Raw genomic sequence first — 14,523 nt, 5'->3', positions numbered from 1 at the left:
ACTCCTTATTCAAGCCAGAGACCTTGGGCTCAAGCCGGTGAGACTTGCTCAAACCAGATGAGCCCATGCTCAAGCTGGCAACCTTGGGGTCTCGAACCTGGGTCCTCCACGTCCCAGTCCAACACTATCCACTGCACCACTGCCTGGTCAGGCCAGTCTGTCCAGACTTTTCTCACAGACCTCAGTAGGGTGTGACCCCAGAGGTCCAGTGGGTGTGGCCTTTGAGACCCAGAAGTGTGGTCTGCCCACAGTCCAGACAATTTCTACTAAGTCTTCAGTGAGGCAGAAGCACCAGTCATAGACTCAGGAGCATGCAGGGGTGGGTGGCGAGGGTGGGGGTAGCTCTTGCCTCAACACCAGAAAACTGAGTCCCTGACAGGCCCCGTGCTTCCTGGATTCTCAGAAAACCCCCGTCTCCATTGGGTGGGTTTGGAGAGACTCCTGAGGGTGGGAAAGCTGCTTTTTCCCAGGCTGATGCAGCTCAGAGGGGACACTCCAGCCAAGAAAGATGGTGACTGCAGTATTGGAGAATGACTTAGCATAGGTGTTCTGGTGGCTGTTCCCCATCATATCTCTTTCTGGGCCTCCAACTTCACACTCCTCATGCAACTTCTCTCAGTTCTCCCTCCACCGGAGCCCCAGGTAAGTGGCTGTGAATGTAATGTTCTGTGCTGATTCTTTAAGAAGGAGCCTGCATTTCCGAGAGCTCCTGTCTCTTTCTCACAGACAGAAACTTCAGCTCTTTTCACCACCAAATGTTGTGTTGGTGCCTTTTCTAGGCTCTGGGGTTCTCGGTTGGGGTGCTGGGCCCAGGACTTAGGACTCAAACTTCTCAGGGTGACCCTCCCCATAGTGATAGTCCCTTCAGACCCTCAGCCACTGCTTGCTCTTGGAAGCTGGGCAGCCCTTTCCACATTTCTGCCCTTCCTACCAGTCTCAGTGTGGCTTCTTCTGTGAATTTTGGTTATAGACTCCTCTTCATTTAGTCCAAAGTTGGTTTTTTAAGATGATTGTTCTTAAATTAAGTTGTAATTCAATTTGGATCTGGGAGTCGGCAGTTGGAACGTCTGCTTACTCTGTTGCCATCTTGTAATCTCTTTTTTCATTAATATTTTAAAACTTTCTTATAATCTAGTTTTGTGTACCTCTTTTATTGTTCTTATTAAGTATTAAATGTATAAAATAATAAACTGCCTTTTGGTATATTGTTTTATTTTACTTATAACAGTCATTAGGGCAGAGATCTGGTTGTTAATTACTTGAATCCCACCACTGGTCATAGTCAACAAAATAATACCCAATAAAATTGATCTCAACATTATCCAAATGTCTAAATTACCAGACAAGGACTTAAAAGCACCTATTTTAAATATGTTTATAAACTTAAAGGAAAATATGATCATAGTGGAGGAAGAGAGCCTCAGAATGAACATGGAAATTATAAGAAACAACCAAGTAAAGATTCTTTCTTTTTTTATTTTCAGAGAGAGAGAGATAGAGAGCAACAAACAGGAAGGGAGAGAGAGGAGAAGCATCAACTCGTAGCTGTAGCACCTTAATTGTTTTCTCATATGTGCCTTGACTGGTGCAAGGGAAGGGGGCTTTAGCCGAGCAAGTGACCCTTTGCTCTAGCCAGCAACATTGGGCTTGAAGCCAGAAACCTTTGGGCTCAAGCCAGAGACCTTGGGGTTCCAACCTTAGGTCCTCAGCATCCCAGGTTGACACTCTATCTACTGTGAAACCACCTGGTCGGGCCCAAATGAAAATTCTTAACTAAAAATTACAATGTATGAGATAAAACATTTATTTATTGGGTTTAAGAGTAGACTATAGACTATAGGAAAAAAATAAGTGAACTTGAAATAAATAGAAAATGTATATAGAACATGGAGAAAAAATGTTGAAAAAAATAATAAAATCCCATTTAGCTGTGGACAATATTAAGCAATACAGGTAGATTAGAGTTCAGAGAGAAGTAGAACAGAATTTATTTGAAGAAATCATGGCAAAAGAAATCCCAACTTTGGTGTAAAACATCAAATTACAAGTTTACAAAACCACAAGCAGAATGAACACAAAGAAAAGTACATCAGTACATCATGGACAAATTGCTAAATATCAAGAATAAAGAGAAAAATCTTAACAATAGCTAGAGGGGAAAAAAGGCACATTACATCAGTAAGAATCAGCAAACTACAGCCTGCAGGTCTAATACAGCTCATGATCTCTTTTCTATGTAGCTTAAAAGCTAAGATTGTTTTTAATATTTTTAAATAGTTGTAAAAATATATTAGTTGACAGAGACCAAATGTATCCAAAAAAACCTAAAATGTTTACTATTTGATTCTTTATAGGACAAGTTTCTGACCCTATTCATAATGGGAAATGATAAGAATAATGTCTGACTTCTCACTAAAAATAATATAAACCAGAATACAATGGAACAATATCTTGCTGAAAGGCAAAAGAAAAGCCAGCCCCAAATTCTATATCCAGCAAATATACCCTTCAAAAACAAGGCAAAATGAACATTATTTTTAGATACAGAAACTCAAAAAAATTCATTGCTAGCAGAACTGAACTATGAAAACTGCCAAAAGACTGTTTTTCAGGCTGAAGGGAAATGACACCAGATGGAAATTCAAATTTATAGCAAGGAATGAAGAACCAGGAATGGTAAATATGCAAATAAATTTGAAGGCTATTTTTAAGTCTTCTCTTTTAAAAATAGATATAATAACTTCCACTTCTAACTATGACAGAGTAACAGGGACTGGATTTACTTTTCTTTCTTAAATAACTAAAAATTAGAGAAGTAGAATGAAACAATAGTTTTCATGTGTTGGACAACAGGCAGCACAGGAAAGTAATCCCCAAAAGAAGAGAAAAAAAAATGAGGTAGCCCTTCAATTGTGTCATCTTTTTGTCTCTAAACAAAAAATTTCAGGCCCTAGGGCAAGTGGTGGGAATCCAATCAGAACCCAGTATTCTCGTTGAGTTAAGAAAATAAAATCTAGCACTCAGGATGTACAAGGAAAGCTAAATTTCATAGGTCCGCATAACACAGAGGATACAGATAAAAACAAAGAGCATTCTGGAGTTCTTCAGCGGGTTATCCTTTAATCTTTCCCTGAGGTTGGTTAAGAACCCAGCAAGGAAGTAGAATAATGTTTGAGGTTTACACAAAGCTCATGTTCCAGATAGTCAGATGGGAGACCTCCTATTCACAGAGCTTGGGGCAGAATACTAATAAGGGTATTGCCTCAGTAGTGAAGAAGTAAGATAGACCTAGACAAAAGACACCTTTGGTTCCATCCAATGAAGCTTAGAAACGAGGCTTAAATGAAATGAATCAAAATATTTCTAAGTAACTGAATTGCATGCCAGAAAAGAACTAAAAAAATAATTAAAAGAATAAGTAAAAATTCACACAAAACTACAAGGTTCACTCAAGAAGAAATTGAAAATTTGAATAGTGCTATATCTATTAGATAAATAAATTTTTAATCAAAAATCTTTCCACAGATATTTCTAGGCCCACACAGATGTGAAGAAAAATAAATAACAATTTTATTATAACTATGTTAGAAAAGAGAAGTAGAGAAAGCATTACACTTATTACTAAAATGAGATAGAATAGTACAGGAAAGAAAACAAAACTGTAGCAAATTTAATTCAGTAGTACATGAAACATTAATGTGATGGCCAAAGGGGATTTATTCCAGAAATACAAGGTTAGGTTAACATTTGAAAATAATCAACGCAATTAACTATATTAAAAAACCAAAAAAGATAAACAATATGTTCATCTAGATAGATGTTTTAAAAGCATTTTTAAAAATCTTGCATCTATTTATGTTAAAAAACAAAAATAAAACCTGAGGGCAAGCTAGAAAGAGAAAGAAACTACCGAATAGAAGACATCTATAATAACCTTCAGCCAAATTCTATTTAAGGGTGAGTAACCAAACATTTTCCTCTAAGACCAAGGATCTTACTCTTACTACTTTTGGCCAACATTCTTTTAGAGACCCTCACTATAGGCAATTAAAATCAATAAAATGTATATATAGACTCTGGAGATAAAAACATAAAATGCTTTTCATTGTCAAATGACATAATTGTCCATGCAGAAAATCCCAAGAATTTTAAAAAGCTCTTAGTAGAGCTAATAAGAAAATTGAGTAAGATTTTATGATGTAGGAGCAATATAAAAATATTTTTCTATAGTGTTTTCTATATACTATCAGTGAACAGTTAGAAACTGAATAAATACCATATACAATATCATTTGGAAAATATGTGTAACATATGTTCAGTAAAAACTAGAAAACATTGCTGAGATAAATGAAAGAAGTCCTAATAAATGTAGAGATATTTTATGTTCATGGATTGCAAAATTCAATATTGTTAAGATGTCAATGATCCCTAAATTAATCTATGGATTAAACATAATTCTAATCTAAACTTCAGAGTAAATACTTTAAAACTGACATGAATTTTAAAATCTTTTTGTAAATGAGAAAAATCTAGACTAGCCAAAAATTTTTAAAAAGAAGATAAAATTGGAAGACTTATAGTACCTGACAATATATATTATAAAACTACAGTTATCAGGGAGTTTGGTATTGGCATCAGTGGAATAGAATACAGAGTAGAAACATACACTGATACACATATGGTCAATTGATTTTTTGACAAAGGTTCTAAGATAATTCAATGGTCAAAGGATAATCTTTTCAAGAAATGGTGCTAGAACAATATGCATAGAAATATACCTCATTGCTTAAGTCCTGTAATTTTCAAAAATTACTCAAAATAAATTAGATACCTAAATGTATGAGCTACAACTGATAGTGTAAGATAAAAATTATACACTATAAAATTCCTTGAAGAAATATAGGAGATAATCTTGGTAAAATTGTGTTTCACAAGAAAATTCTCAAATAGGACACATAGAATAAAATGATGAATTTGACTTTGCCAAATTATAAACTTCTGAATAATAATTCAAAAGATATTATTATAAAATAAAAAGGCAAGCCACAAACTGGAAGAGAATATTTGTAAAATGTATATCTATTGAAGGATTTGTGTATAGAATATATAAAGAATGATTATAATAATTTAGTAAAACAATCCAAATAAAATTAGCCAAATGACTTAAACAACACTTCAGCAAAGAAGACAGAGAGATAAATAAACACATAAGAAAGCTCATTATGATTAGTCTTTAAAGAAATCAAAACTTAACTAAAAACCAGTAACTAATCTGCAAGAACATCTAATATTAAAAAGACCAAACCAAGTGTTAGTGAAGAAGTGGAGTAAGGATAAAATTCTGAAAATTTCTTAAAATACTATACATATACCTATCATACTACCTAAACCATTCCACTAGTAGATGTTCACCAAAGAGAAATAATGTTCATAGCAGCTTTATTTATAATAGCTAAATACCGGAAACAATGCAAATGTCCACTGACAGGTGGATGTGTAAACAAATTGCAGTACATTCTTACTATGGACTATAGATACTAGTCAGCTACACAAAGGGAACAAACTATTAAAGCATGCAACAACATGAGTGGCTCTCAAAATAATTACATGGACCGGAGTGAAAAATGCCAGACAAGAAATAGTACATACTTTATAATTTCATTTACATAAAATTCTAGAAAATGCAAATAACCGATAGCAACAGAAATTACATAAGTGAGGGGGACTTATGTAAACCTGGGGACTGACTGGGATTGAGAAATTATAAAAAACATAAAGAAATGGTGGATATGTTTCCTATCTTGAAAGTTGTGATGATTTTACAGGTTTATACATGTCAACTCATCCAATTTTATATATTAAATATTTGTTTTATTATACATCAGATTTTCTTAATAAAGCTGCAATAAATTATGTAGTTATTTGAAGAAAAATAACGCTACATAATGTGAGAAAATTATTCATGTAGGTCTTCTAATATATATAACAAAAACAGCACAAAAGACAAAGAAGACATGTAACTATAGTCTTACAAGTTTCTACATTTTTAGTGAAGTAGGACAATATTAACTTTAAATAGTATTTTGATAATTTAAGAATGCATTAAGGAAACCTCAAAACTTACAAAGAGGTACAGGCAAATAAATAATAGAGGAATTAAAATGAATACAAGTATTAAAAATATTTGATTAATCAAAAGAAGACAGGAAAGGGAAAATAAAAGAACAGAAATCAGGTGAGACAAAACTGAAAAAAATAGAAAGATGGTAAAATACATCTATAGTTATATTAAATGTAAATGAAGTAAGCACCCCAGTTAGAAGGAAGAGATTGTCAGACAGTAAAAAAACAAGACTCAACTAAAGGCTGTTTACAAGAAATGCAAATTAGACATAAAAACACAATGAGGTTGTAAGTAACATGTTAGGGAAAGATAGACCATGCAAACTACAAGTGTATGAAAGCTGAAGAGGCTGTATTATATCAAACAAGATAGAACCCAAGACAAGGGGAATTACCATAGATATGAAAAACATTTCAAAGTGATTAAAAGAAAACATAATAATATGTGCCCAATAACTTAAAAATAGATAAAACAGGTTGACCAGGCTGTGGTGCAGTGGATAGAGCATCATCCTGGGATGTTGAGGACCCAGGTTCAAAACCCTGAGGTTGCTGTCTTGAGTGCAAGCTCATCAGCTTGAGCATGGGGTCGCTGGCTTGAGCGTGGAATCATAGACATGACCCATGGTTACTGGCTTGAGTTCAAAGGTTGTTGGCTTGAAGCCCACGGTTGCTGGCTTGAGCAAGGTGTCACTGGCTTGGCTGGAGCCCCAAGGTTAAGGCTCTTTGAGAAAGCAATCAATGAACAACTAAGGTACCACAACTATGAGCTGATGCTTCTCATCTCTCTCCCTTCCTGTCTGTCTGTCCCTGTCTGTCCCTCCATCTCTCTCTCTTTCTCTCCCAAAAGAAGTAAAAAAAGTAGATAAAGCAAAAATTAACAGAATTAAGAAGATAAATAAATAATTTTACAATTAAAGTTGGAGACTTTAATAATCCCTCTTAATAATTAATAAAACAGCTCATTAAAATATCAGTAAGGAGATAGAATCAGAGTTAGCAAAATTTTTCTATTAAGGGTCAGATAGTCATTATTTCAGGCTTTGTGGGTCACACATGGTCTCTGTGGTATATTCTTTCTTTCTTCATTTTACTACAATTCTTATAAAACGTAAAAATGATTCTTAGCTCACAGGACATAAAAACAGGCTACAGGCCAGATTTGGTGCATAGGATACAGTTTGCTGACCTTTGATATAGAAGAGCTGAAAAATACTATCAAACACCTTGATCTAATTCAGATTTATAAAACAACTGCAGAATGTACATTCTTCTCAAGTGCACATGAATGTTCAGCCAGATAGATGATGCACTTTACCATAAAGGAAGTCTCAATACACTGCAAAGGATCATATAGACCACACTATTTTAAAATTAGAAATCAGTAACTATAAGATATCCAGAAAATTCCCCAAATACTTAAAAATAACCCAATAGATCTCTAAATAACTCATAGGTCAAAATAGAATTTATACTGGAAGTTAGAATTCATTTTGAATTAAATGACAATGAAGGGAGAACATATTTAAATTTGTAGAACATCGTTAAAAACAGTGCTTAGAGAAATGTACAACTTTAAATGCTATATGGAAAAAAGAAGAGAGTGATAAATAGGGTAAAATTTAAATGGTTGGTGGATCAGGGACATATAGGAGTAACTTATGCTATTTTTTATCACTTTCAGTAAGTGAAAATTTTCACAAAATAAAGAGCTCCTTCCAAACTCTTTAATTTTTTGTTCAACCAAATTGTTATTCACATATGAAAGTGGGGAATAAGCACAGAAATGCAAGATTGGGTCAAGATAGTCAAGTACCTCCCCATTCAAAATAACAACTACATACAAAGCTCTGGAAAAACCCACAGCAACAGCAAACAAGAAATTTCATGTAAACAATGCTGCAATAAACATGGGAGTACATTTCTTCTTTTGAATCAGTGATTTGGTGTTCATAGAATATATTCCTAAAAGTGTAATAGCTGGGTCAAAGGGCAGTTCCATTTTTAACTTTTTGAGGAATCTCCATACTGTTTTCCACAGTGGCTGCACCAGTCTGCATTCCCACCAGCAGTGCAGGAGGGTTCCCTTTTCTCCACATCCTCGCCAGCACTTACTCTGCGTTGTTTGTTAATGATCGCCATTCTGACAGGTGTGAGGTGGTTTTAATTTGCATTTCTCTTATGATTAGTGATGTTAAACATTTTTTCATATGGTATTAGCCATCTGTATGCCCTCTTTGGAGAAGTGTTGATTCATTTCTTTTGCCCATTTTTAGATTGGATTATTTACCTTCCTGGTGTTGACTTTTAGATGTTCTTTATAAATTTTGGTTATTAACCCCTTATCAGACGTATTGGTGAATATATTCTCCCATTGTGTGGGTTGTCTTTTTATTTTGTTAATGGTGTCTTTTGCTGTGCAAAAGCTTTTTAGTTTCATATAGTCCCATTTGTTCACCCTGTCCTTTATTTCACTTGCCCTTGGAGATAAATCAGCAAAAATTTTGCTACAAGAGATACCGGAGAGTTTACTTCCTATGTTTTCTTCCAAGATGTTTATGGTTTCACGACTTACATTTAAGTCTTTTATCCATTTTGAGTTTATTTTTGTGCATGCCATAAATTGATGATCCATTTTCATTTTTTTTTGCAAGTACCTGTTCAATTTTCCCAACACAATTTGTTAAAGAGACTGTCTTTACTCTATTGTATTTTCTTACCTCCTTTGTCAAATATCTGGAAACAGCCAAAGTGTTCTTCAGTGGATGAGTGGATTAAAAAGCAGTGGTACATATACACGATGGAATACTATGCGGCCATGAGGAAGAAGAAAATCTTACCTTTTGCGACAACATGGATGGACCTGGAAACTATCATGCTAAGTGAAATAAGCCAGGCAGAGAAAGAAAAATATCATATGACCTCACTCATTTGAGGAATCCAATGAACAATGTGAACTGAGGAACGGAACAGATGCAGAGGTGGGATCAAAGGGACCAGAGGGAAAGCGGTCAGAGGGAAAGTGGAAGAGAAGATAGGATCAGAGAAGGAAAAGAGATTAGTGAAACTATATATACACAACACAGCTCCAATCCTGGAGGGAAGGGGCGAAGGCATTGGGGAGGGGGCAAAAAGGAGAGCCGAGGAGAACACGAGGGTGGGGAGAGATATATTCTGTGGGACACTTGAATCTATGTAAACACAATAAATTAAAATCAGAAATAAAAAAAAAATTTTATATAAAAGCTAAAAGTTAGAAGTCAGATAGCATGATACCTATGGGGATAAGACTGGGAAAAATCACAGCACAAATCCCACGAGCAGTAATTAATTTTAGAAATAAATATTACTGAAGAACAGTTTTCAAAAGAGTAGGTTAAGTAAGTTATTCCCTCCATCCTCTGACTATACTAAGGAGAAGTATGGAAAGGTATTTCCCACGACATTAGTGGTTTTAACTTTGCCTGCCCATTTAAGTCATCTGGGTAGCTTTAAAAAAATCCGGAGCCAGAGATTCTGATATAATGAGTCAGTAATGAGGCCCAAGCACCAGACCTATGTTTTGTATTAGAAATATGGTTTAAACAAGAGAAATAAACTTGCCTTGCAGTGCTTATTAATCTAGAGTAACTGAGAAATTTGGTACAAGAATTTGGCATGTAGTTCAAGGAACAGAAGAGAATACAAAAATATATACAAGTAAATTTCAAGTAGCCTGTAAGTGGACTATTAAACAAATGAAGAATTGGAAAGAACAAAACACTGGAATACAACTCTCTTCCTTATAACAAAATAAATTCCAAGTGGATTAAAAAGTTAAATACAACATGGAAATAGAAAGCACTAGAAAAAAAAGAAAGATATTTTCATAATATTATGCAAGTTCTGACAAACATGCCACAAAACTGAAACTCTACAGAAAACATTTAAATTTACTGAAAAAAATATATATGACAAAATAAAAAAGGACTTAAGCACATATAATTTTTATACTGAAAAACTAAAATGTAAAGCAATATTCAAACTACTATAATATCAATGTACAAATCTAATTTATTTGAAGATCCTCACTAAAGAGTAAATCATTAGAAAATTCTGGTGGATAAATAACACAATACACTTGATTTTGGCTACTTCACACATTAGTTTATGATAAATTTACTTACAGTTTGATGTGCACTCTTGACTGCTTGCAATCCTCTCCTTTATCGATTCCATGGGTGCTTTCTTAGTACCGTGGATGGTTGTGGTGGACAGTTCTTTCAGTTTCCAGTGGGTCCAAAAGCCTTTTTGAGGTTTCAGACCTGTCAATAAAGAAATGCAAGTTAGCCAAAGAAATTAGAATTTTTGAAGATATCTTTTCAATTTGTCAAAGCATTTCTTGAAAATATGCATTTTATTCTCACAACAGTCCTATGAGGACTGTCAATCTCAAGTCTCTAATGAGAGAATTATTTTATAGAAATGTCAATGTCTTATTATGGATACCAATGAATTAGAAAGTAGCTGAAGCTTGATATGTATCATTCTGACTCATAATCATAGGTGAAATTCATATATGAACATAGGAGGTTATTATTGTGAAAACTTGGAAAGGACCTAAATATCCAACAACAGTATATCCATAAAGTGGATATCAAGTATACTTTAAAGTTATCTTGTAAATATTTGCTAGCATAGAAAGGTATTCATAATATTTTTTACGTGAAAAATAGTTTTACCTAATATGTAAAGTCGCTATAGCCTAACTGTTAACATGATTGCCTTTGAGCATAGGTGATAATTGTTTTAAAAATTTCCCTATCTGTATATCCTATTATTTTAAAAAATAATATTTAAGAATCAATGACAGTACCCCAAAAGTAATAAAATATATTTCATTTAGAAAGTTCTATTTTTGTTTTAAAAGCTGTGTAGGGTTGACTAATTCATTTAACCACACTAAACATTTGCATCCTGAACAATAGTAATAAAAACAACATAAATTTCTTTGTGTACTACATATGGTTGTTTTGAAGTTAATTGACATATGTTAAAGTGTTCAGGATATGGGAAATACGAGCTAATATTATTACTATATATCAACATGCTCATGTAGATAGCCAATATTTTCTCAGTAGTGACTGTTCAATGAGGATTATTTTCTATGCTCAGGTAGAAAAATTAGAATCTCCTAAGTGTTTTTAGATTCAGTTATCACCCATTTCACATTAGTTACCACTAGATAAACTATGCAACAGCTTTCAGTTTGATTAACATGAATGACTCTTGATAGATTGTTTTAAAATATAGTGTATTAATAGGAAATCTGAGGCACAATAAGGCCAACAAATCAGATGATTAACATTGCAAAGATGTTTATTACTCACAGTTTCCAAGAGAGGGAGGCACTCCATGCCTTGGGAGGCCACACAGGAAAGCACAGGGGTTGGACAGGGGGCAGAGGAAGAGGGGAAACAGTGGGCAAGAGCCTTTATTGTGGTTTTTCATGGGAAGAAATGGATGAGACAGGGTAAACAGGCTTATAATTGGCTAGTTTGAATGATTTCAGCAGCCCCGTGGCATATGTGCTGTCCGCAGTGGTCTGGTATCTATCCTGAGATGATAAGGGCAAGTGGATAGTGGCCCAGAGTGAGAACCCAATAAAGGAAGGAGCCGTGGTGTGGGTTCTGGATTGGTTGGTTTGTATTTAAAAAACATGCACGTGGGTGAGCTGTTTAATATCTCTAGGAACTGGCTAACCATGAAAGAGGCAGTCCCTTCAGAATCAGCAAGGCCCCATATGACAAATCACCAGAATATAGAAAACAAAAGAAATGGTTAGTACAGTGTAGTGTTGAATAATCCTTCCATTTCTGGAATAAACCTTACTACGTCCTGACATATAAAGAGAGATAATGTTCAGCAAACACTTCTGAAAGCCTACTATGTTCTAAACTATGTATTTGACACAAAAGACCCAAAATTCAATTCAACCTAGTTACTGCCTGACATCAAGCCAGATGTAAAATTATTTGGCACAATACCTCATCCATAGTAAGCATTTAATGCTTGTTAGTTTCTCTGTTGTTTCTTTTCCAAATTAACATCTGGTTGAGTTGTGACTGCATCCCAACATTATTTACAGGTGGGAAATTCAAACTGGTATTTAAACTAGGATGCTTCTAAGGAATGGCATGAATAGAAGGTCATAACATCCAAATAAAGTGTGTTCTATATCTTCAGCTTTGAAAAAACTTAGCTTTGGCCAGTTGGCTCAGCAGTAGAGCACTGGCCTGGTGTGCGGTTGTCCTGGGTTCAAATGCTAGTCAGGGCACACAGGAAAAGCAACCATCTGCTTCTTCGCCCCTCCCCCTCTCTCTTCCCTCTATCTCTCTTCCACCCCCTGCAGCCAAGGCTCTATTGGAGCAAGTTGGCCCGGGCACTGAGGATGGCATCATGGCCTTGCCTAAGGTGCTAAAATGGCTCCAGTTGCAATGGAGCAATGGCCCCAGATGGGCAGAGCATTGCCTCCTAGTGGGCTTGCCAGGTGGATATCAGTTGGGTGCATGCAAGAGTCTGTCTCTCTGCCTCCCCACTTCTCACTTAAGAAAAATACAAAAAAAAAGAAGGAAAAATAAATTTCAGTTTTGAGATGTTTCTTTCAGTAGGTGTCACTGTATAACAAGTTTTACTACTGCGAAGTTCCTAGGCTGTCCTCTGCTGAGATGTTGCTGTTGTAATGATGTATGAGGGACTGCAGTCATGTTGATGGGTGGGGTGTGTTGTGAGGGCTTTATGGCTTTGGCATTATAGCTTTGGCTTTCTGGCTTTCCAGCTCTAACAATGGCGATCTCAGTCTTCTGGATGTTCTTCCCCACATTTCAACAGACCTGGGGACCAGCTATGGAGCATCTCTGTTCTTCAGGGGAGAGAGTGGCTTTGGAAAGCTAGTTGTGGGGTCTGTCTCTGCCACTCTCTGTATTGTGAGATGAGATAGGCGGGATCTGGGAGGGCTACACTTTAGTTTTCTCTTTCTCTGCTGAGTACAGGCTGTAGGAAGACTGTGAGAACACTGGCTTTGACCCTGCACTCTGGCCATTTTGGTTTATCTCCCCTCTGCCCCTCTATCTCACCACTCCTCCTGGCAGAAGGAGACCCAGTCACTCCAGGGTTCCTTTTCCATATCCCTCGAAAAATCCAAACAGTCTAAGCTTCCCTCCTCTCCATAGTGTGGCAGAGAAAAAAAATACCCAGTCACATCAGATTTGTCTCCTATTCAGAGTGAACTGTGAATGTATTTTCTCTTCTGCCTCCCTTTTCAACTCATCCCACCTTTAGTCTATTCAGCATGTGGATCTTTCAGGCATACCTGTGAGCCCAGCTGAGGTTCCTTCACTTTGTTATAGTTGTTTAATTTGTTAAATTTTCAACGGGAGAACTCAAAAGGATTTCTTATGCTGTCATTTCTGACATCTATATTTTAAAAATTGCCAGGACAAATGTCAATTTGATTTTTCCATGTTTTCTTATATCAGTTTTTCTGTTTACTTGTTATGTATATGTCTTTTATCCATATGGAGGCAATTTTTGTGATTGGTATAAAATAGGAGTCCAATTTCATTTTTCTACCTGTGATTATCCAGTGTTTCTAACACCATTTATTGAAGAGATTATCCTTTTCCCATTAAGTATTCTTGGCTCCCTTGTTAATCATTAATTGACTGTATTTGTGAGGGTATATTTCTGGCCTTTCATTTTTGTGTCATTGGTCCATGTGTCTATTTTTATGCCTGTAACATACTGTTTTGATTACTATAGGTTTCTGGTAATAATTTGAAATGAGGAAATGTGTTGTAGTTTTCAGTGTGCAGATGTTTAACTTCCTTGTCTATATTATACCTAAGTATTTTATTGTTACTGATGCTATTGTGAATGGAATTGATTTCTTTATTACTTTTTCATATATTTTGTTGTTAGAGAGATACAACTAATTTTGTATAGTAATTTTGTATACTGCAAGTGAATTCATTGATTAGTTCTGTCAGTCTTTTGGTGGTCTTGATAAGTTTCTTTTTTTTTTTTTGAAGAAGAGCCATCTTTTTAAAAAAATTTTTTTATTTATTCATTTTAGAGAGGAGAGGGAGAGACAGAGAGAGAGAGAAAGAGAGAGAGAGAGGAACTGGAAGCATCAACTCCCATATGTGCCTTGACCAGGCAAGTCCAGGGTTTCGAACCGGTGACCTCAGCATTTCCAGGTCGACGCTTTATCCACTGCGCCACCACAGGTCAGGCTTGATAAGTTTCTATATGTAAGATCATATTACCTACAAAGAAAGACAACTTTCTTTCTTTCCTATTTTGAGACTGTTTACTTCTTTTTCTTATCTGATTTCTCTGGTTAGAACTTCCTTCACTCTA

The 14,523-nt window shown here is 35.4% G+C and overlaps 1 protein-coding gene across 1 annotated transcript in view; it reads right to left on the bottom strand.

Annotated features, from left to right (window-relative positions):
* The window catches only part of FAM227B (family with sequence similarity 227 member B), a 236,095-nt gene that overhangs the window by 147,038 nt on the left and 74,534 nt on the right, over positions 1-14,523 (bottom strand). The window contains exon 13 of the mRNA XM_066343624.1: positions 10,290-10,427. Coding sequence (XP_066199721.1) covers positions 10,290-10,427 — 138 coding nt within the window. The remainder of the gene's footprint in view (positions 1-10,289; positions 10,428-14,523) is intronic.

This window comes from Saccopteryx leptura, chromosome 6, assembly GCF_036850995.1.
Source record: "Saccopteryx leptura isolate mSacLep1 chromosome 6, mSacLep1_pri_phased_curated, whole genome shotgun sequence".
NCBI classification, from domain to species: Eukaryota; Metazoa; Chordata; class Mammalia; order Chiroptera; family Emballonuridae; genus Saccopteryx; species Saccopteryx leptura.
This window is presented reverse-complemented; position numbering and strand designations above follow the sequence as displayed.